The sequence below is a fragment of the Oryctolagus cuniculus genome, chromosome 1 (genome assembly GCF_051225735.1).
Source record: "Oryctolagus cuniculus isolate XC-2025 breed Fujian yellow rabbit chromosome 1, ASM5122573v1, whole genome shotgun sequence".
In the NCBI taxonomy this organism is placed as follows: domain Eukaryota; kingdom Metazoa; phylum Chordata; class Mammalia; order Lagomorpha; family Leporidae; genus Oryctolagus; species Oryctolagus cuniculus.
Genome location: NC_142867.1, coordinates 218,101,949 through 218,125,132, shown reverse-complemented (window position 1 = coordinate 218,125,132; position 23,184 = coordinate 218,101,949). Strand labels below are relative to the sequence as shown.

General features: G+C 60.8%; 1 protein-coding gene across 10 annotated transcripts in view; it reads right to left on the bottom strand.

The window, feature by feature from the left end:
- COL27A1 (collagen type XXVII alpha 1 chain) overlaps positions 1-23,184 on the bottom strand; it is a 133,823-nt gene that overhangs the window by 18,981 nt on the left and 91,658 nt on the right. For 8 of the 10 annotated variants that reach the window (XR_016224973.1, XM_089319611.1, XM_051842708.3 and 5 more), the window contains 17 exons: positions 23,096-23,149; positions 19,464-19,517; positions 19,119-19,163; positions 18,990-19,034; positions 18,707-18,760; positions 17,674-17,727; positions 16,856-16,909; positions 15,554-15,607; positions 13,839-13,892; positions 10,142-10,249; positions 5,095-5,148; positions 4,897-5,004; positions 3,930-3,983; positions 3,521-3,574; positions 604-660; positions 439-492; positions 52-105 (listed from right to left, as the gene is read on the bottom strand). Coding sequence is in view for 8 of the 10 variants with exons in the window: in XM_089319611.1 (XP_089175737.1) it covers positions 52-105; positions 439-492; positions 604-660; positions 3,521-3,574; positions 3,930-3,983; positions 4,897-5,004; positions 5,095-5,148; positions 10,142-10,249; positions 13,839-13,892; positions 15,554-15,607; positions 16,856-16,909; positions 17,674-17,727; positions 18,707-18,760; positions 18,990-19,034; positions 19,119-19,163; positions 19,464-19,517; positions 23,096-23,149 (1,011 nt within the window). In the remaining 2 variants the exon portion in view is untranslated. Of the gene's footprint in view, positions 1-51; positions 106-438; positions 493-603; positions 661-3,520; positions 3,575-3,929; positions 3,984-4,896; positions 5,005-5,094; positions 5,149-10,141; positions 10,250-13,838; positions 13,893-15,553; positions 15,608-16,855; positions 16,910-17,532; positions 17,631-17,673; positions 17,728-18,706; positions 18,761-18,989; positions 19,035-19,118; positions 19,164-19,463; positions 19,518-23,095; positions 23,150-23,184 lie in introns of those variants that run through there. The other 2 variants (XR_016224974.1, XM_089319630.1) reach the window with 2 other exon arrangements.

The window sequence follows — 23,184 nt, the reverse complement described above, 5'->3', positions numbered from 1 at the left end:
GCGCTCCACCCCTCCTCGGGGCAGGGATGGGACAGGCATGGCACCACTCACGGGCTGGCCCTGCTGGCCGGGCTTTCCTCGGAGGCCTTGTACACCTTCCTGACCCTGGAAGCCAAGGAGACACAGGTGAGGGCCACCTAGGAGCGGGGTGTGGCCAGGAGCCCTGCTTTTCCCCAGTCCTGTGTCGCTGTCACTCTCGGCCTCTGCTTCCTCAAAGGTCAGATGGGTGAAGCGAAGACCCCAGCCCTGCCCAGCGTGGACAGAGAGGGGGGAGGAGGAGGGGCAGGTGCCCCCAGCACACATGATCCATCCCCCCTCACAGTGTGAAGGGGAGGTCCTAGCCACCCAAAGGGTCCTGAGGTGAATGCCAGGGCTTGGCCAGCGACACAGCCCCCTTAGACACTCCTGTTCCTGCCCACGGAGTGCTCCGTTACTTACGGGGTATCCAGGGTCCCCCGGTTCCCCGCGGTCTCCTCGGTCACCCACAGGGCCCTGAATGACAAGGACAACAGCAGAATATGGGCCCTGTGCAGGTGCAGGGACTGCTTGCCACACCCCCTGGGAGTGTCCCCCTCCCCCCTCAACAGGGGCAGAGGTGCTTACCCGATCTCCGGGCGGCCCAGGGGGCCCCTCGGCCTTACCATCGTCGCCCTGCTCGCCCTGCAGACACAGAACCGGCTTTAGGACAAACACTTGCCTGCTGCTACAGAACGCCAAGAAGCTGGGCCCAGGGCCTGGGCAGAGCTAAGCCTGGCCTGGACTTACACACAGTGAGACTGAGGCCAGAGAGACAAGGGGCAGCTGGCTCTGAGCTAGACCCTGGGGGTGCGGAGCCAGGACTGCAGCATGCAGAAGAAAGTGCGCCTCGCTGTCCATCTCTCACCCCCCCACCCTTAGTGAGACCCCGCAAAGTCAGGGAGCTAAGTCGGGGGTCCCTCCAGCTGGGAAATGGGAATGGGGACAGTGGTGAAGCCCCTGGCAAGTGGCAGGAATCCCAAAAAATGACACACAAGATCCTGAACCATGCGTGGCCAGACTAGCAACAGTTGCCTCCGCTCGGCCACTGCCAAGGGCCCCGCACAGGCAGGCTCACCAGAGACCCCCAGCCGCCCCACGAGGCAGGTGCTAACATCATCCCCATTTCAGAGGTGAGGCCGCAGAGGCCCATGGGGAGGACAAGACCTACTCCTCAGCCCCAAGAAAGGGCCCTGTCTCTGGTCCTGGCTGGGAGAACCTGGATGAAGAGCCCTCTCCCCGTGGCCAGGGACCCCCACCCCAGCGAAGGCCACCTCGGGGTCCTGCACGCGACACCCTTTTGTGAGCACAAGCGGGACTGGGATGCCTCGCGGTGCTATCAGCACGCGGCCGCTCACACGGGCTCAGCACGTGGCCGTGAGAACTGCCGCTGCTGATGAAGATGGCGGTGGCCGTGGGCCACACAGCCGTGACAGGGGACAGGCTGGGGCAGGGGCAGTGTGGACGGGAGGGCGTCAGCCATGGCCGCCCCCCAGGGACCCGCCGCCACCTGCCAGCCGCACGGACGGTATAAGCAGAATGGCATGGGGGGTCACCCTGGGCTTGGCCACCGCAGCCTCAGACAACTGGGGGCCCTTTGGTGCAGGGATGGGAGGGGCAGCTGGAGAAGCAGAAGGGAAACTGCATCCGGGGCCTGAGAGCATCCCTGGCCAGCAGCAATGCTGGGAGCTGGCGGCCACACGACTTGGCCACCAGCCTCTGTGGTCCTGTGGGCAGAGCCTGGAGGCAGGCGGGGTGCCTGGGCGCCGGGGCTCCAGGGACAGGCCCAGGCTTCCCTGGAATGTTCAGGGTGTTGGGCACATCCTGAGGTTTGTCTCACACACAATTCCATAGGCTCCACAGCTGTGCTGCTCGGCCTAGGGGGGAAACTGAGGCCCTTTGCCAAGGCCCTCCGGCCAGAGCCAGCCATGTAGACCCTCACTGCCCCATAGCGCAGCTGCCATTGGGGATGAGCTTGGAGAGCTGGAGTCCTGTTTCCAGCCCGTCCCTTCAGGTCTGATCTTGGCCTGGGGAGCAGGTCCTGTGATCAGTCTGGATCCCGGCCCCGCCCTGCCCTGCCCTCAGGGCATGAATCAGTCCCTGAGCATCATGGAAACTCACTTTCCCCACCCGACACTTTGACAGGTCCCAGAGAGCGCTCTGGGGGAATCCTGGGTCTCTGCCTGCTCTCTCCTTTCCCGATGCCATCTAGGTTGTGGCCAGGACTCTTGTGACCGTGGTCATGACCATGTAAAGATGCGTGGGACAGTGACTGGCCACGTATACACTGGGCCCACAGAATATCAGCACCCCATGCTGTTCTAGCCACTGTGGTCTGTGTGACCCCACTCTACAGCGTCCCTGCTGCCACAAAACCACCCAGTGATGCATTTCTCAGAGCGCACGCCACCAGGAACCAACACACAACAGATGAGCCCCTCGGGACCCCCTGCCCAGCCCCTAGCTCAGCGGCTGGAGCACACCAAGTTGGACAGCTGGAGGAATGAACAGATAACACCTTGGAGGCCACAGCATGCACCTGGCTGACAGGTAAGCGGTGTCCCATTCAGCCCACATTTCCAAGGTACTCACCCACTTACCAGATGGGACAGACAAGGCCCAGGAGCCCTGGGACCTGCCGGCTGCACAGTGGAGGCCTTGGGGGCACACTGGCTCCTCCTTCTTTTGTGGTCCCCATTAACCTTCTCTATGCCAGGTGCAGCAGCAGGACCCCGGGGCTATAGCCCACTCTGATCGCAGACCCGTCCTCCTCCAAGCAGGAGGTGAAGCCAGCGGGGAAGCCAGCCGGGCCCCACAGCAGGAGGGAGTTCATGGGAAGCTGATACAGCCAGAGAAAGGGGGGCTGGGGAGGCACGGTGCAAAGCAACAGGGCCGCCTGCGAGGAGTGGCTATGGCAGAGCAGCCGGGGAGGCAGAGGGACTCAAGGCGTGGGCTGTGCTGCCTGCGGATGGGACCCAGCGCTGACGCCTGGCACCTGCTGGCCCCCACGCCCCAACCTGCACCACCACCAGTGGGGCAGGTGGTACGCTAAGCAAGTTTCCGTCCAGCCGTCACTCGACCCACTGCGGAGCCACAGGCTGGGGTGGACACACCTGTGGCTGTGCCGCTGTGGTGCCCGCTTCGCTGTGACCGCTGGGCTTCCCCACTGCCCAGCCCAAGCCCTCTCCTCGCTCAGAGCCCCGTCCTCACTCTCTCTGCCAGGTCTCATGGAGATGGCTCGGCACTGCCTGACCCGTCACATGACTGATGTCTGCTTCCCCTGCGCGGCCCTAGGCCCCATGGGGACAGAGGTCGCGTCTGCTTTTGTTCCAGTGCTGGGCACGGAGATGACACCTGATCCAGTGTTGAACGTGGACCTGCTGGCTCCAGCCTGCAGGGGGCATCGCCATGCACGTTCTGTGCTGCCATGGTCCCCAAGGAGTCCAGGACTGGCGCTGGCCCCGGAGCTGACCTCGGTGCTGCCTCCCTGAGAGCAGACACCCACCTTTTCACCTTTGGGTCCAGGAGGTCCGAGGGGTCCCACAGTGCCTTTGTGTCCCTGCAGACAAACAAGATGGAGGCGGGGGCACGGGGGAGTTAGGACTCCGGAGGAATGAAGGACAGGGACAGACAGAGTCACAGGGCTGTGCAGCAGGGCCTGCCTCTGCCCCAACCCTCCACATGTCTCTCTGGGCCCTGGTCTCCCCAGAAGTGGGACATGAGTTTCGCTCAGCCACCCTTGGGGAGGTGCTAGCTTGGGTGACAGTGGGCTACTCCCTGCTGTGAAGAGCAGTCGGGGTCTCCCGGGTCGGAGCTCAGGCATGGCGGTCTCGCCGTCTGCCCCACCCCCGCCTGTCCTACCCGTGGGTCCCGGGGCCTCCTGGAGCAGGTACAGGGAGGTGGCATCTACTTACATCGTAACCAGGCAGTCCTGGCTCTCCTTGGGCCCCCATCCGTCCTGGAGCACCCTGGGAAGGGAGGAAGCTGTCGTTGGCACAGAGTGTGGCTCTCACAGCAGGGTGCCGCTGGCCCCCACTAAGCTCCACTGCCCAGGGGACAAGGTGGGCAGCAAGTGACCCCAGCCCTCCTCTCTGGAGCACCCTGTGGCTGCCCTCGGCTGGGTCTCCTGGGATTTTCACACCAGTCGAACAGAACCCCTATTAACAATGAAATGTTGCAGACCTACAGTTAAACCCATTGTATCAAAGACAAGTGGCTAGAGCTTTGCCTGTGTTTGCCTAGTCCCTGGGCTGGGACCCGGGTGGTGGGGACACCACCTGCGCACCCTGTCCCCACCTCAGCCTGCAAAGATTTCACCACAGCAGCTTGAGATCGGCCGTGACGCCACGGTCATTGGCAGACGCCACAGAGCAGTGCAGGTGCTTGTCGCACACCGCCCGTCCCCCCTCCCTGGGGTCAGCAGTTCTCCCAGCAGCTGTCAGAGCCCCCCATGCCCCTTCCTCCAGGGCAGCCCAGCAATGCCCTGAGACACTGTCATGGTCTTCCTGGGCCCTGCAGTGGCTTCACCCTGATCCTCCTGCAGCTGCTTTCCAAGAGCAGCTGTCCCCGCCCCAATAGCAGGGCTTCCTCCTCTGGGGCCACAGAGAGCTCCCAAAGACCCCGAGGCCCCTCACGTGGCTACAACGGGCTGTGTCGTCTAAGTTTTCCCAGAGCGATGGGCCGCACCTCTCTGCGGGTCCCCAAAGGGTCGAGGAGTTAAAGGACAATGAATCATGGGACACCTTGGGATGGTGACAGCCAGGCGTTCGGCCAGTGGTGGGAGTGGGCAACAGCTGTGCAGGGGAACCCAGTGCCTCCCTTCCTGCCCTTGGCCCCCTTCCTCCATGCCTGACTCCCCCACCCCAACCACAGAGTCCTCACCGTTGGTCCCAGGCTGCCCCGGGAGCCTTTGGGGCCTGGCATGCCAGGGACTCCAGGGTCTCCAGGGACACCCATCTCGCCCAGCTGTCCTTGGTAGCCCTTGGCACCCTGGTGGCAGGAGGAGAGACAAGCTGTGAGCCGGCCAGCGTGACGGGCAGGGGCGGGGCCTGGGCCAGCACAGCAGGGCGGGGAGCCTACCTTGGCCCCTGTCCGGCCCTTCTCGCCTTGCTTCCCCGCCTTTCCTTCAGGTCCCTGTAGGGAGAGGAAGGCAAAGAGCAGGAGAAAGGTTAGGAATAGACATGAAATTGAGGTAGATCCATCCGGTGCCTTCTGCAGCTCGGTGCCCTGTGACCTTGAGCATGACCTAACCTTCCCATGGCCAGCTTAAGGATTCCACTGAGGGACATGGGAACAGCTGACAACAGCGCCTGCCCACAGGAAGTGCTGGGACCAGCGCAGGGTGGGGCTTCTTCAAGCACAGCACCTGTGCAGGCTCTGCTGTCGCCATGGTTACCGCCTGTCACTCAAAGCACTGAGCTCTCTCCATGTGACAAGCACTGTTCCACTCTGCTGCCAACCCTGATGCCAGGCCTAGACTGGGTCAGCAAGGGACCCAAGGGTGCTGTGACCTGCCCAGGGCCAGCAGTGGGCAGCAGAGTCTCAGTTTTACCCCAGGCCCTCCGGGCTCCATGGCCAGGGACTCTTCTACCACCCGGCTGAGAGTCCCCGATAATGGCACCAGGCAGCAGGAGGCATCTGCTGGGCTCCCGCGTCTCTGAGACGCCATGTGTCACTTCCGTACATCCCTGGAGGCTGTGGCCCAAGGCACCATGCTGGACTCCTTCTGGGGTCTCTAACAGGACACTCTGCCCCTGCCCCAGTGGAAGCCAGTGCTCAGCAGGGGTGAGTGTGTGTGAATGTGAGGACAGACCCAGTTACAGAGAAGGGCAAGGGCCAGCCCTGGGCCAGCCGAGCATGGGACACAGAGGGGTAGGGCAGGCCGCCCTTGCTGGCCTGCAAGGCGCTTCCTGACCGCAGGCCTCAGTGGAGTCGGGCAGCACATGCGCCCTGCTGGCAAGCCCCAGAGGGCTGGCTTTGGTCAGTCCCTCTGGAATGAGCTCTAGGATGAGGGAGGTGAGGTCCCCTCTTGGATCGGGTGTCGCTGATGGTGACGAGGGTCAGGAAAGCAGGTCCTAGAGGAACAGGGAAACATGTGGGCTGGGCATGGCTGTTCTGGAGCAGGGACGCTGTGTCCTCTGTGGGCCCAGCACGTAGAAGTCTGGTTGCGATTCTGCAGGAGGGAGAAACGTCGCTCAAAAGACACACATGGCTCACTAGGCTAATCCTCCGCCTAGCGGCGCCGGCACACCGGGTTCTAGTCCCGGTTGGGGCGCCGGATTCTGTCCCGGTTGCCCCTCTTCCAGGCCAGCCCTCTGCTGTGGCCCGGGAGTGCAGTGGAGGATGGCCCAGGTGCTTGGGCCCTGCACCCCATGGGAGACCAGGAAAAGCACCTGGCTCCTGGCTCCTGCCATCGGATCAGCGCGGTGAGCCGGCCGCATCGCGCTGGCTGCGGCGGCCATTGGAGGGTGAACCAACGGCAAAGGAAGACCTTTCTCTCTGTCTCTCTCTCTCTCACTGTCCACTCTGCCTGTCAAAAAAAAAAAAAAAAAAAAAAAAAGACACACATGGCAACAGTGACTGCGGACGACACCTCTGTCCCAGGTCAGCCCACACTGGCCTCAGAAGGGCGGGACAGAGGCCTTGGGAGGGTGCTGGGCTTCCCGCATGACCCTTCTCTGGGCCTGTTTCCTGGAGGTCTTGGGCCAGCGCTGCATTGCCTGATACAGGGCCTTCAACCACATGTGGCTACTGAGCTCTGAAATGTGGCTCCAGTGACTCGGGAAGTGAATTCACCAGCTTACTTAATGAGTTGAGATTTCATTTAAAAGCTGACATGCAATTCAGCTACTGGAAAGCTTTTACATGTGTTGGGAACAATTCGTGTACATGAAGGTACACACCTTCAACAGCAAAATTATCAGGGCCCGTGCTGGGGTGCCGTGGGTTAAGCTGCCACTTGGGTCACCGGCATCCCACATCGAGCACCGGTTCAAGTCCCGGCTGCTCCACTTCAGATCCAGCTCCCTGCTAAAATGCCTGGGAAAGCAGTGGAAGATGGTCCAAGTGGGAGACCTGGATGGAGCTCTTGGCTCCTGGCTTCAGCCTGGCTCAACCCTGGCTCTTACAGTCATTTAGGAGGTAAAACAGAGGATGGAAGAGCTCTCTCTCTTTTTCTCTCTCTCTCCCTTTCAAATAGTAAGTCAATAAATAAATAATGCTTTTAAAAAGTCATGAGATCTAAATACAGATCAAGTATTTCCCATGAAAATTTACATCTGAGTGGGGATGTGCTGTGTCAGCAGATTTCAAACAGTACAAAGAAACGGAATGCCCAGTATTTCAACGATTTTTATATTGCGCATGTGTTGAAATGATACTGTTTTGGAAATCTGCACTGAATAAAACCTATTACTAACATTCATGTCATCTGTCTCCTTTTACCTTTTTACAACGTGGCTAAACGAAAATCCAAAATGACGTGTGTGGCATGTGCTCTGTTGCTGTTGGACAGCGCCGCCTTGGCAATCCCAAGGTCTCCGGCTCCTCCAGTTCTGAAACCGGAGCAGCCCTTGCTGCCTGCCCCAAGGGCCAGGCCCTGTGTCTGCCCCCGGGGCAAATTCTCGCTGAATGCTCACCACAGTGTGGGGAGGAAGACACCTTTCAGCCCAGGTCTGAGCTAAAGCAACTAGAATCCGGGGGCAGGAGGTGCCACCTGTGGGTCACCTGGCTGCTTAGAAGGAGCCGGGGACCCCTGCTTTTGGGGGCAGCTTTGTCCTGAGCTTGTGCTGGCTGAGCTGTGGCTGGCGGGCTCTGCGGACTGCTCCCTCTGAGGGAAGAAGGAGTTAGTAGCAAAGCCCGTGGCATGGGCCGGGGGACAGGCCCCACGCTGGTTCTGCTGGGCCCTCTCCCACCCAGAGTGTCCCCCTGGTGGAAACCCCCAGTCCAGGCTGGAGCCTTCGGTGGGGTGAGGCTGTGCCTGGTCAGGGGCACTGCTGCCTGGATGGGGACACGTTCTGAGGAATGCAGAGTCAGGCGCTTGTGTCACTGTGAGGACATCAGCGCCAGAGTGCAGGACACATGCACGAGGCGATAGTGTCACGGCGCGACTCTGGTGGAGCCGGTGTCACAGATGCAACCCATGCCGAGCAGGGCCCTGTTTCGTGTATGTGTTTCTGGAAAGCCCCTGATGACTCAAATTCTATTTTTAAACATCTAGCTGTTCCCAGGCCACAGACCAGGAGGCATCTGTCCTGCAGCCCTGAGGCCTGGGAGACTCAGGGACAGCCTCCCCCACCCCCACCACACCGACACACACTCAGTCTGGCCCCAGCGACCCTTTCCAACCTCAGCATAGGAGAATTGCAAGTGACAGCAAAATACCGACAGAACCACCAACACCATTACTACCACCACAACTGCAACTCTTGTCGCTGCCTTCGCCCGCTCCACCAGTGTCATTACCATGCCACCATGCCACTACCATCACCGCCACCATCACTGCCACCATCACCAATGCCACCACCATCACCATTCATCACTACCACTATCACCATCATCATCACTATCACCACTACCAACACTATTACCATTACCACCATCACCACTACTATCCCCATTATCATCTTCACCATCATCACCATCACCATCACCACCACCAGTTACCAAAGCCACCACCATCACCGCCAACACTACCTAGGTCACTGTTATCACCACCACCACTATCATCAGCTTCTAGTCATTTCGTCCTCCAAATCCATAGAGAACTTTTTAGATTTCCAGTGCATTTTCTAAAGTGCCCTCTCATCTCAAGCTTCCTTCAATCTTTACAGACGAGAAAGGCCCAGGGAGGGGCAGTGATTTGCCCCGAACCACACAGAGAAGAGGTTGCTTCAGTCACAAACGTGGGCTCAGCCTTGGGATTCTGCTTCCAAGGTGATTTTCGCCACACGTGCTGCCTGTTCAGTCATGATACTCACAGCTCACTATAACTCGGGGTAATCTTAGCCCACTATCCTTCCAACCCCTCCATCATGTCCAGGGCAGGGCCAGAGAGGGCGAGGAGTCAGAGAAGTCACACAGCAAGTTCCTGATGGAGAACTGGGGCCAGGGCCAGCACCCCTGCAGCTCAGTCCCCCCACCCCCGGCCACCCTCCGCACCCCTGAGTCAGGTCCAGGGGCGCCTCCTGGCGTGGCTGTGGGACCAAGCACCTCCTGTGCTCCTCTAGCTGTTGGGTGAGCTCATTCCATAGCAGCTGTTAGGACATTAGCGCTTCAGTTCTATTTTTAGGAAACAAATGTTTCCCCACCACCCGCAGTTTGTTGCAGACTAATCTGGAGCCGTCCTGGGTGAGCCATGGGAGCCCTCCAGGAGGGAGAAAGGCTGTCATGAGCAAGCCTGAATGCAGCTGGGCCACTGGGCCAGGCAGGAACCTCGATCTATGCACTTGGGCCTGAAGGCTGAACTGCGCCGCAGGGGAGGCGGCCGGCAGCCGAGCGGCCGTCTCACACCTGCTGGGTCCAGCTCAAGGCACACACCTGCAGGCCTGGACACTCAGGTGCTTGTCTGCGGGGCCACCTCGTCCACTGCTCCCAGGCAGGGTGAGTGAGCCGACCCCCTTCCCCCGACATGGCACACATCCTCCTCAGCCGTGGAAGCTGCCCTGGCCCCACTCCAAAGTCAAGTTCACGTGGTCAGTCTAACGCTTGAGATGTTCTAAAACCAGGCTTGCACCTCCGCCCAGCCTCTGCCTCACAGCTCTTCAGCCGAAGGCCTAGATTTCTACCACATGAGAGCATCGTGCAAGCCCCAGCCCCGCCATTTCTACTGTATGAGTCTGGGCAGGGTCCGCGACCTCTCTGATAACAATCAGAGAGTCGGGTGGGATGAGGCGGGCAGGGGCTGGGTGTGTGTAGGGCAGAGCAGCGTCTTAACCTGGGAGCCATGCACAGTTGAGTAGGGGAGGGACATGGCCTGAGGAGTTCTCTGGCCAAGCCCCCGAGGAGGAAGGACCACGGCAGGGTGTGCTCAGGGGGCTGCTGCCCAGAGACTGCTGGCCCGCTGTCTGAACAGGCAGGGGCACTCCCCACACAGGATCCTCAGGGCCAAGAAGCAGCCTGCACTTACCCGGACTCCGGTGATGCCAGGGGGGCCAGGGGGGCCCTCCTCGCCCTTCAGCCCTTCCTGGCCTTTCTCACCACGTTCACCATCAGGCCCAGGGTCACCCCTGTCCCCCTGGATCGCGAGGGAATGAGGAGGGAAGAGAGAGAGAGAGAGAGAAATTAGTCCTCAAGCCCACCCGAGCCCCTGACCCTAGGTCTCCATTCTCATATCCTCTGCTCACCGGTCCCTGGGTTCACCTGGCAGTGCCCGGAACCACCAAGAGGGTCAGGGCAGCATGGGCAGCTGGCAAAGGGCACAACCCAGCCAGGGCGGGAGCCACACGCCCTCAGCTCCGAGAGACGCCCACGGAGTTCACAGGAAGGGGTCGGATCCGGGAGACAGGGTTACTGCTCCCCGGCTGACACATGGGAGGGCCAAGCCCCTCAGAAACAACTCCATCCAGTGCTGCGCGCAGAAATTGTTGGTGACAACGGCCGGAACAGCGACGACGGCCGGAACAGCCACGATCGTCGCGTGCCAGGCGCAGGAGGGAGGTGCCTACTCCAAGCTAAGGAAGCCACGTGGCAGCAAGCTGAGCTCTGAATGCACCCCCCAGGTGGGCTGCCCGGTCCCGCCGTTCCGGCCCTTGCTCCTGTCTTCCTCCCCTTGGTCACCCAAAGTTTTGAAATCCATGTGTGATTTTCTCCTCTTTTGAAGCCCTGCCCTGGACCACGTGCTGACTGTATCTGGGGGTCTCTGACTGAACCCTCACAGAAGTCCCCAAGGGAGGTGCAAGTCAAGGCCGAGTGGAGTTGTCATTCGACCCAGAGCAGGAGGGGCAGAGCTGGGATTTGAAACAGCCACTGAGACATTTGGCCAGTTCCTGGCTTGGGTTGGGGGGGGCACCTGCTTGCAGTTACTGGGGGGGATCCAAGGTCTGCTTGGGACTTCAGGGGTGTGGGGCAGCTGGGGTTGTATCCTGGGAAAGGCAGCCTTTGGCGTGGGTTTTGGGAGTTAAGGGCAGACTACTGATGCTCCTCTGTGAGCCCTGGCTTTGCAGAGCAGTTTTGAAGCGAGCAACCCCGTGCGTCCCCAAGCCTGCCCTGTCTCATCACTGTCCCCTTCACTTGCTCCTGCAGAGATGGGGCAGACCGGGCCCTGGCAGTGTGAGGCAGGGCCAGAGAAAGCACGAGAGCTGTGAGCTGGGCAGTGGCTGCAGGGGACAGAGCAGTGGCCACCAGCAGGGCTGGCAGGCTGCGTGGGTCTGTGGCCAGCTGGCACAGGGCTCTGCTACCTGCCCAGGAGCCCTGTGCGAGAGGGCATGGAGTCCCAGGTAGGAGGAGGGGATGGCGAGGGAAGGGGACATGATGGGAACAGCAGAGGGCGTCTCTGCCGGGCTTGTTTCACAGCACCACGCTTCACAAAGGACACTGACACACAGGTGAGTGTCAGAGGAGAGAGGGCAGGGCAGGCTGCTGGAGCCTGGGACTTGGCCTGGCTGAGAAGACAGGCTAGGGGTCATGATCACCGAGTGCTCACCCTTGCCTGAGGCCTGGGCTCTAGGGCACCTTTAGCTTGTGGGGGCGTGGCCATGGATGACCCAGGTAAGGGGCAGATGACCCCAAGTTGGGGCATGGCCCAGCACAGAGCAGATCTGGGCACCAGGCTGGGTTCTCAGTTCCTTCCCACCGGCACTCTCAGATTCCAGGCATAGCCTGGCATGAAGATGGAGTTGGTCCAGGTGCCCATCACAGACTCCCCAAGACAGAGCCCTGCTTCTGGCTGCTCAGCCTGGCCACCTGCTGCCCTGCTGCTCAGAGGCAGGCAGCATGCTCCTGGTCCCGCATGAGCCCAGGCCCCACTGATGACTCAGACCCCCACGGCCTGGGCTGCTACACAGCTGGAGTGGCAGCCCCTGTGGACCCCATGCAGAATGGTAGAGCATGGGTGAGCCCCCAGGGTCTGGCTCCTTCCTATCCCCAGGTTGTCTGCTCAGGGGACAACTCCGCCCCTGTGTTTCCAGGTCTTGCTGCCTTCCCTCAACAGCCATGTGACCCCGGGGCAAGTCTCAGTAAAACAAGGATCCCAGGGAGGCCTGGGAGAGGGGAACCAGGCAAGAAGCTGCACAGGGCGTCTGGCGGGTGGGCGCTGGGCAAGGTCCACTGTTACTGGTCACCACTACCATGGCCACCATCAGCTGGCTGTCACCAAGGAGACAACGGGCACAGAGGGACTCTATGGTGTGGTGCCCATCAAGATGTTCTTTTCACCATGAAGGCGATTCCTGGACAAACACCGTAAAGCAAACAGTCCCTCCTGGGATTTGTGTGAAGATGCTGTGTGAGTGACGGCTCTGGTTCAAGGACTATGGGAGAATTGGCTGTGGAGGGAGTGAAAGGGGGCAGAGCCAGGAGCAAGGCCGCATGCCGCCGTGCCTCTGTCTCCTGGTCTGTCAAGTGGGGTGGGTGATGGTCCTCGCTTGGAGGAGTGAGTGGGGCAATGCATCGGGCAATGCTTGGCATTCAGAACATCTTAGCCACAACGCACACCGCCATCGTCACACAGTGCCGAGCAGTGTGCCCTTGGCAAAGGGTGTGGGGGAACTGGCAGAGGCTCTGGACCCGGCTGCTCCCTAGGGTGCATCAGGGCTGGGGGAGAGAAAAGGCAGATGACGACAGACAGGGGGCGCTCTCATCCTTGCAAGAAAAACACCAAGAGCCTGCAGGGGCCTGTTTCTAAGGCATTCTGGGAGTGCGGGCACCAGGGGACTACGGAGAGCAGGTAGAGGGCATAGGCCTAGGGATGGGGAAGCTGAGGCCAGCGAAGGAGGTGCCTACCTGAGATCACATGGTAGGTGGGTGGCAGAGGGGACCCAGGGACATGGAACATGGGACTCTGAGCTGGGGAACTGACTTGCACAGTGGGACATCCCAGCCCTGGGGGCCAGGGTGGGTCAGAGACAGAGGCCAGAAACCGAGGTCAGAGAGCAGGGCCTGCCCAGTTGCCCACCCACACTTCAGCTGGGTCCATGCTGCCTTGAGATCCCAGCATTTGTGGCTGACAGAGACTCTGAAGCGAGCAGCAGGCCCAAGTAAAGCCAACAGGTTTGGTGCCTGTGAACCGTGGGTTTGAACTTCAGATCCTCCACTCACACAGCGGACCCTGGATGACCGTACCTCTGCCTTCCTCTGAGCCTCAGTCTTTCCCCCTTTTAAAATGGGCACATGGAACAGCAGAGCAAGCAGAGGGGCTGGGGCCACACAAGTCTAGATTTGGGTCCTGGATGTCAATTACTGCTGTGTATCCATGGGCAACTTGCTTATTTTCTCTGAGTCTGTTTCCCCACGGGAAGACAGGACTTCGCTCAAAGCACTGATAGGCGTGACATCATCAAGGGCTTAGGGCAGACCTGGCACAGGTATGACCAGTCCTCCCATGGGGCCTTGCAGGCACAGCTGTTATTCCCTCCACCTCTGGGGAAGTTTGGAAGAGAACAGAGAGTGGGTGCTCAGGAGCCACCCGTAGCCAAGAGAAGCTGACGTTGGGAGAGGAGCAGCCAGGGAGACGGACGGGTGAGGTTCCCAGGCCCCAGGCCCACCTCAGCAGGCAGCCAGGGGTCCAATCTCAGAGCTTGGTGGGAACACACAGGGCTTCTGGGAGGACACCTAGGTCTTGGATGGGAGGGCGGGGCCTAGCTAAGTCCTGCCCATGGGGCACTTACCTTTAGCCCGTCGGGCCCCATGGGGCCGCTGTCACCTTCCAGGCCAGGCTCTCCCTGGAGATGGAGGAGAAGATAAGGAGACATTACTGGGGAGGGGCCACTCCCTGCCACAGGACTCGGATCCTCGGCAGTGGGAGCTGGGGGCCCTGCACATAGTGGGTGCACAGAGCCACAGCTGAGTGAGCGAGCGAGGGGTGAGGTCCTACATTCAGCTCTCTAGGAATCAGAAACAGACCCTGGGCGGCTACTGTCAGCAGAGGTGTGGAGTAGAGGCTACATGGAGTCAGCTTGTCACAGAGTTGTCCTGGACCCATGTCTGGAGCTGGCTGGGCAGGGGAGGCCGTGTGGCCCAGCGGTTCAGAGCAGGTGCTGCTGTGAGACAGGCCTCACCACCACATCGCGGCTTCCCACTCGCTGGCTTTTGACCGCAAGCAAACCGCTCAATTCCACGGGCATCGGTTTCTTTAAAAAGTGGGCTGATAGCACTGCCTTCAGGGGTGGCAGTGGGGCACACACAGCGCAAGCACCCCACTATGGAAGCCATCTGAGAGATGATGCCTAGAATTGGGGCAAGCCCTTCTTGGCGGAAGCCCATTTCTTAGCTGAGTAAGGTGAGGCCAGCCCTCAGAGGATGTGCCAGCAAGCACGAGAACCATAGCAAGAGCCTTGGTAACCTTGGGACCCTCAGCTAGGCGCCTGGATTGCTCTGCCAGCACTGGAGATGCCCCTGATGCCTGGGTTCCCTAATGCCGATCCAGTGAAGTTAGGGGCTCTCTCTGCTTTTAGAGCTCATTGCAGTTCAGAGCCAGAAGGGGTCGTCAGATGTCGCTCCCCGTCTTCGTGGAGGAACGACACAGGACCCTGCGTTGTTCTTTCGTCTGCTCGGCCCTCCCCGGGTTTGCTGCTGGTTCTTCCCGGGTTGGCTACCGACCCTTCCACCTCCGTGGAAGGGCGGTTCCCCCTGGCCATTTTCCCCACTTCCGCAGGGGAGTGGCACACCGCCGGCTGGCTCTCTCGGGGGCTGCACAGGTGTTCCTTCAGATAGATGTTCCCCCTAGATGTTCCTCTTAGATGTTCCTGGTGCATGTTGTCTCTCTCCTCCTTTATAGTCCTCTTCCGCCAATCCCAACTCTGCTACCCACACACCAAGTATGCTGCTCTCCTCCAATCAGGAGCAGGTCCTACAGTTTATTGGTTGAACTGGAGGCAGCTGTGTAGAAGCTGTTTCCCTTCTCAGCGCCATATTGTGGGAGAGCAGATGCATAGAATAAGTCTTAATTCCAGTAACTTAGTCTAGTCCGAGTTGCTCCCCACAGTCAGATGCGGGGATGGCAAAGCTGTGACAGGTGTGCAGATTCTGCTCTTCCTGCACCCGTGGCAGACATCACTAATCAATCCACCTAGACATAAGTTCCAGGACACAGGCCTCTCCCTCACTGCTGTGCACTCAGTGCCGTGAGAAAAGCACCTGATTCACAGTGGACGGCCCATGAGTGCTCGTCATTCTCTCCCACTGAGCCTCCATGGACCCCCAAGATCCCTTTTAACACAGCCCTCCAAGCCTCTACTGATCAATTGTCACACCTGCTGTCTCAGGGCACCAAGCTCCACCAAGCTCAAATCAAAGTCCTGGAGGCAGCGTAGAGCCCTGCTCTGCCCCCTGCCCACAATCTCCCTACAGACTTCCCAGGGAGAAGGGATTGGCTTCCACTTACCCGCTGCCCAACAAGGCCCTGCTCCCCAGGGGTGCCCAGGGGTCCAAGGTCACCCTAGGAGAGACAAACACAAGGTGAGCCACCGTGGAGCAGCGGCCAGGCCTGCTTCCCCCAGCGCTGAGTGAGGGTCGGGGACGGGCAGTGCGGAAGGGCCTTCTTCCCATGGATAAAAGGGAAATCCCAGAGCACCTGCCCGAGCCGCTGTTCCAAGTCAGCCCCGGCCACAGGCTTCTCCCATGCTAGGGCGGAGGGACAGCCACCAGGGCCACCGCCACCACCACCATCCACAGGGGTGGTGGCAGCAGAGCTCACCTCCACAGCCCTGTTCTAGGGGCCCTGTTAATGTGGGCACCCCGACCATCCCCACAGTGGTTTCCTTTCGGACATGAGGCACGGGGAGCAGCCCCGGTCTGAGAGCACTAACCCACGACAGCTTTAGGCCTGGAGGCTCGGGAGGCATCTGGCGCGGGCGTGGGGCTCATCACCCCCTCTCCCCTCCCCTGGGAGACTTGGAAGAGGAAGCCCTCCTGAGCCAGAGTTGAGGCCATCTGCCCTCTAGAGGAGTCCAGAAACAAGGGTCTTTCTTATTCCGGGGGTTCTGGCCTACGCTCCTGGCTGGCATTTGGGGGCATAGAGGAGCGAGGCAGAGCTCTGAGCGGTCCCCAAATGGGACAAGCCCACTTCCACTTCCAGCTGCTTGCTCTGAGGGCTGACTTCCTCCCGTCCTGGAAGTAAGCCAAGTGTGACAGCCCCAGGCTGCCCCAGCTCCCTCTCTGAATGGCAGGGACACCCAGAAGGGGTGTTCGGTCTCCAGGCCCACAGCCCTTCAGCCTGGATCCCCTGGGCCTTGCCTCCACGATGGCCCAGGCCGGCCAACATGGCTCCTCGGCCTGGCCCCGCCTGGATGGGGAGTGGGGCCACCTTCCCACGGCAGCGCAGGGAGGGAGCGCTCCCCAGAGCCCAGGGATCAATGGGCGCCTGTTTCTCAGCAGGTAATGAGTGGCAGCAGTGCTGAAATGCAGATGCTATCGCCTGAGGCCAGGAGGGACGGCTGCCCCAGCGTGGAGGCGGGGGCAGGTGCCAGGGAAAACAGCAGCAGGCAGGGGGCAGGGGTGGGGGCCCCGGGCCCAGCTGGACACTCGACGGTGGCCACGGCCAGGGCCCCCACTCCCCTGGCCAGGAGCACAGAGAACCCATTATCCTGGCACAAGAAAGGCCCATTTCTCCTTCGCAGGGAGGACACGGCCGCCAGCTGGGAGCCGGTTTCAACAAGTCATTTTTCTCTGCTCTCATCCCGCTCACCTTCATCCCGGCTTCCCCAGGAAGGCCTGGTTCTCCCACTGCACCCGGCGGCCCCTAAAAGAAAATGCCATGGGTCCCTCCTAGGGCAAAGCCTGGCCCCTGGCTGGATGTGAGGGGGATAGGAGAGGGCAAACAGTGCGCCTGTGGTCACCAGCAGGAGGCAAGCGAGCCAGGCTGCAGCTTCTCAGAACCTGGAGCTGGGACTAGGGGGGCAGGGGGGCGGTCAGGTCCAGGCTGGCAGAGCCTCAGGACCGCCCGGCGACAGTGGCTGGAACCCTTTCCCTCCCACACGAGTGTGGTTGACCACAGCGGGAGCCCTGGGCAAGCACAGGGAGGAAGACGCCACATTCACGTAGGGCCGGCGAGGAAGCCCAATGATGCTGCCTCCAGCCCTGCTCTGTGTGGCTGAGCTGGCATGGCCAGGGTGGCCAGGGCGGGAGAGGTCCTGAGTTAGCCCCACTGGCACGGGGCTTTGCACACACCCTGAGGCCTGCTTTCGTCCTGGGGATAAGGCCCAGGCATCGGGGACCCTTTCCAAGTCCTTGTGAGTGGCCCCCAGCGGGGTGGCGCTAGGCCAAGTGCCAGGAGGGGTAGAAATAGGGGCATTGCTGCTTTTAGGGATGCGTGAAGAGCCCCGGCTGCCCCCCTCAAGGGCCCCTGCACCCCTGCATCCTGCTCCCCGCACCCAGTTCTACCTTCTCTGCCCGCATGTTCACCCTCCCTTCTCTGCAGTTCCCAAGTGAGGGCAGGGAAGGGCACACAGGGACCCGGGCATCTGCAGGAGCAACGGCAACAAATGGGGGTCTCTTACCACTCACCTTGGGTCCCATCTCTCCCAGAGGGCCTACTGGCCCCTGGGGTCCCTGAGGGCCCTGGAAGACACACAGACACACAGGCAGTTGGGAGAAGGCAGTCTGGGAATTCTTTGGGGTCTGAGGCTAAGCAGCCACTTTGGGGGGTCAGGGTAGAAGGTGGTAAGGGAGAGACCTGCAGAACCAGGGACTGTGCAGCCTGCACCCAGGGCCTGAGCCTGCAGCGCCCGCCTCACCTGGCCCCGCACTGCATCCCAATAGCAGACCTGCGCCTTGCTAGTCACCAGGGTGAAACCCTGCAGCCTCTCCTGCCCAGGACCCTCCTGCTCTCCAGCCTGCCTCACTCTGGCTCCTTTCATCTCAGGTCCACCTCTGAGAGCCCCCAGCCCACCCAGGGTTCACGGGCGATTCCTGGGCCTCTAGACGTGGGAGTGAATACAGCAGTGGCCCAGGGTGTGGGAGGCCCCTGCCCACCACCTGCAGTGACCTGGGATCCATCCACCAAGCCCCTTGAGTTCTGTCCTCTCCCTGTTGTCTCCAGCAGCTTCTACACAGGGCTCCCCGACACCTGGGCTGACCCCCAAGTCCTTCCTTCCCAGGGTGGGGATAAGAGGCACCACTGATACGGCCCCCCCAGGGCCAGGGCCCAAGCCTTTCCATGGCTCCTTGTTGTGCTGTTGGCCTGTGACCTCCCCCTGCCCTCTGGAAGCTGACAGCTTTTATCTTCCTCCATTGCACCCTCCTTCAGTCCTGCCTTGGCGAAGCACTCTCTGTACATTTTCTCATTTCATCTTCACAACAGAGCGGCCGGTGGGGGACAACTGTTCCATTTTCCCCGTGGGAAAACAGGTCGGAAAGCAAGCAGGCTGGGACTCAGACCCACAGCCCCCCAGCCAGGGCCCCAGCCACCTGCCCAAGGCCCAGCCCTTGCTCACTCATCTCCATGTCTGAGTACCTGGCCCCTACCCTGGGTGGGTGGGCCAGCTGAGGCCAGCTTGCCTGGGCAAAAGTCCCAAGAAGAAGGAAAAAAGATGCATACCGGTTCTCCAGGGAGGCCCTTGGTGCCAGGCGGGCCGGAGGGGCCTGGGATGCCCTGTGGAGAAAGACAAAGGTGACTGGGTCCCTCCGCAGCCGTCTGCATCTGCCTGACCCTGTGAGCTCAGGGTGGCCGCCACAATGGACTAGGGGCCCAGCCCACTCCCACAGGGGAGGGGGGTACTGGAGGGGCTTCAGTGCAGGGATGGGCAGCTAGGACCCTGCAGCTTCCTCACCCCACCCCAAAGTCCCCCGCAGAGGGAATTTCACGAACTGGCAGGACTCACAGGGAAGCCTCGTGCGCCCGAGTAGCCTCGCTCTCCAGCCGCACCCTGGAAGCAGATTTGGAGGTCCTTAGAGGTGCACAAGGCAGGGGTGGGGAGGGGGCTAGTGAGCTTGGCCTTGGCCTGACCTACCTGCTGTCCAGGCTGGCCCGGTCTGCCCTGTGGTCCTGGAGGACCCTGCAGGAAGCAGAGCACGTGAAGGAGGGAGACCATGCTTAGGAGGACCACTCCCCAAAAAGGGACCCACGAGACCACAGCATGCACCCTCTCCCCTCTGTGCAGGTGGGAACACTGAGCCCCGCCCCATGGGGTGTGGCTCGCCATAGCCTCCAGGTACACAGAAGACTTTTCCGTCCATGGGGCAGCCAGAGGTAGGCCCAGCTCTCAGCAGCCTGGTGGGGCTTTGAGGGTCCTGGTGCTCAGACTCCTGACCCAGCACGGGAGGCATGAGGAAAGGCAGGGTGTGGGGGCTGGTACCTTCAGGCCCCTGGACCCCTGCTCCCCAGTTGGTCCATCTGGTCCTCGGGGGCCCTGGAACAGGAAGAAAGGACTAGCACAGTGGACAGCAGGGGTCTCCCTCGGGCTAAGAACCAAAAAGGCAGGGCTGCCCAGCGCCCTGGGTCTCTCTCTGCACAGCCTGGGGCCCAGTATCCTCCCTCTTCCCACGCACCTGCCACCTGAGGCAGGTCACCTATGCAACACCTGCTGAGATAGCTCTGCATGCGGCACAGGAGGGGCGGACTTGGCTGGAGGCCCAGCCCTTGCAGAATGGGGCTAGGCGTGAACAAGCCTGTTTCAAGAGTCCCCCAGCTAACCCATCTCGCAGATGTGGAGACTGAGGGCCAGAGTGCAGAGACATGTAGCCAAGTCACCCAGATGGCTCTTCAAGCTCTGCTGTTGCTCCTTGTTCTTCTATGGGGGGGGGACAGAGGCAGATCTGGGGAGGCTCTGCAGGTGGCCAGATGTGTAAGCTAGATGGCCCAGCTCAGAGAAGGAACTGACGTGAGGAGAGAGCAGGACCAGGGCAGGGCTTGCAGCAGGGACCAGCGACCAAGCTGCTGCTCCCTGGGGCACAGTCTGACCCCCAGATAGAGGCTAGTGGAGTCCCTCTCCTGTTCCCCTTGCCCAGATGGGAACACCGAGTCTCAGCCAAGGTCCCCCTGCACATCAGCAGTTGGGACTCCCCATTGGTTTCCCACTGCCCCCATGGCTGGGGTTTGTTCTGGAGGGGTTGAGGAGGCCTGGGCTGGGGTCACAGGGGATCCTGTGCAGGGGTCTGGGCAGCTGCAGGGACCAGCCTGTGACACCCCCAGACCAAAGCACTGGGGACGTGTCTGAGTGGGGACGTGAAGATGAGGACAGAGAAAGCTAAATGAGGGAAAGTTATTTACAAATCAAACAAGACATTCTGAATTAACAACTGAACCTGCAAAAGCAAAATTTCCACAGAGCAGCTACCTGCGGCTCCCAACACAGCCCCTCCACACCTCAGCTTTAAAGGGTACCTCAGACTCTCAGGGACACTGGCAGGTCACATGTTGATCCGGGGCCACAGGTGGAGCGGGGGGTGGGGGGGGCACCCAGTGAACTTGTCTATGGTCACACAGCTAGCAAGAAGAGGAAGAGCTAGAATCTGAACCTCTGTCAGCTTCTGCCTATTTCATTTCACAACTGCCTGTCACTGTTGATCGGCAAAAGAGTGAACTCCCCATCACTGGGAATATGCAAGCCAAAGCATGGAGGAGCCTGGGTTGGGGAAGAACTGTGTAAACCCCATCCTATCTGGGAGACCCACAATCCCCAGGGGCTCAGAGAGAAGCTGGGGACTGAGGTGGGGGAAACAGGACCAGCCCCCAGCCCCCTTGTCTCCATGTCTTCCTGTGCAGGGAGAGGGGCCAGGGCAGCTACAAACCCTGACACTTGCTCTGGGCCACTCAGCGGCTCGTCCCCCAGTCCTGCCCCTTCCCTCCCCAGCTGCACTGGGGCAGGCCATGCTGCTGGAGGCAGGCCTGGGTTTCTCTCGGAGGCACATGTCTGCTGTCTTATACGAGCTCCCCAAGGAAAGAAGTTTGTAGCCACAGCTGGGGCTGCCCTCCAGCCAGGCCGGGAGGAGGAAAAGCTGGCCAGCCACAGCAGTTTGTGGAAAAGGGATAGAGGAACGAGAAGGAAGAAAGGCAAACTTCACCAGCCTGAGGCACTTACTAAGCTCAAGACAGTGATTGAATTGAGTGAGTGAATCCCCGCGGCCATCTCACCAGGCTGGTCCTGTTGTTGGCCCATTTTGCAGAGGCCCAACAGGAAGCTCGGGGAGTGACAGTGGGTGGCCCCAGGCCCAAGGGGAGGAGCCAGGAGGCGAGGCCAGACCTGCTGAGCTCTCTCCCTGCTCACAGCAGCAACATGCAGCCGTGGGCACCCCTTGGAAGGGGCCGTGCCAGCTACCCCAAATAAGTGATAGGAAAAAGTCTCAGAGAGGTTAAGAAACTGGCCTGAGCTTCCACAGCCGGCAACTGGGAAGGCTCAGCCTTGCCCCTAGGCCTGCCTGACCTAAGCCCCTGTGCCTTCGGCTGGGGCAGGTGGAGCCAGACCCTACTCAATAGCCCTACGGAGAGTGGAGTCCCCACTTGGTCTTAAGTTCTCAGAGCCCATTCTTTCCAGGGCTGGGGGTGAGTGGGAGCAGGACCCCTCTCACATAGAGGAAGGAAAGCTTGCAGACCCCCACAGCACAAATGGGGGAACCGAGGCCCAGAGAGCAGAGGCCCTTGCTAAGGGCACGGGGCAAGCCCAGAGCTGAGCATGCCCAACCTAGCAGGGAAAGGGGCCGTTTGCCTCCGAGACTCGGATGGGGTCAGAGCCTGGGTCTCAGCAGGAAATGCATCCTTGAAACCATCATTGGGTGCAAGGGTGGGTTTGGCAGGGGTGGGGATGGGGGCAGGGCCGATACAGCCCACCCTCCAGTTCTGTGGCTTCCTGGGACACAGGGCACATGCACGGGGTCAGAATGGGCCCCAGCTGTCCTTGGGCCTCAGCCCACTCAAAGTGACCAAAAGACATGGGCACAGGGAGGCCCTGACAGGCCGGAGGAGTGTCCCTTACCTCCCCTCTATCTCAGGTTGACCGCTCTGGCCAGCTGGGTCTGGGGAAATCCACGTGAAACTCAATCCCGAGAATAAGCGCCATGGACTCCCCTGTGTGGGGTCACTTACCGGGCCTGGGTTGCCTGAGCTGCCTGTTTGTAATAACACTGCCTGGCCTGACACCCGGGCCCCATTGGCAGCAGGAGACCATTACACAGACCTTCCCTGCACGACTGGAAATGAGGCTGGATTCTGTGTGTGCAGGAGGCACACTCAGCAGGTGCAGGAGGCACGCTCCCCAGGTTCGGAGCCCAGCTCTGCCCCTGATGCTCCTGCGTGACAGGCAGTGCCTGGCAGAGTAGGTGCTGCTGGTCACCCATGCTTCAGGCTCTACGGGGCTCAGGCCAGCCCTCGTGCAAAGCGCCCTATGGTAGAGTGCTCCTCCGGGAGCCCAGCTGTGGCATCTGGGGCCCTGCCTGGCTTGGTTCCTGCTACATCTTGGCCTGTGCCTCTCCTCTGGGTCTCTGTTGATCATGGGGATCCCTAGACATGCCACCTCTTCTCGCACCTTAGTGCAGTTCCCCTGCCAGGCTCTCTGCCCCAAACCGGGTATCAGCTCAGCTCTGCTACCTCCTCAAAGCCTTCCCTGGGCAGCAGGACAGGGGCCTCCTCTGAGCTCGAGCGCTTCCACCATCCACCTGCTGATAACCCTGGTGTGGCATCACCTGCATCTGCCCAATGCTCTGGCCTCCTGAAGGGTCACCTCTGTCCTGTTCTCTGTGCTCTCTGTAGATCCACCACCGCTGGCACAGGAATGAGTGAATGAAGCAAGCACCGGACCCAGAGAACCTGTCTGTGCCCACTGGATGGCAAGGCCTGAGGCTGAGAAACGGGCTGGAAAGATGGCTGGGGCCCCCACCGAGCCGGAACCCCGCCTGGTGCTGTGAAAGTGGCCGACGTCCCCGCCGGGCAGGGCCAGGGCCCAGAGAGTGATGTCGGGCAGGGGGTTCCACTGCCAGCGCGGGCCTGACTTACCCGGCGTCCCTTGGTGCCCCTGGGGCCTGGCGGGCCTCGTGACCCCGGAGGACCCTGTGGGGAGGAGAGAGTGTGGAGAAGGCTTTGTC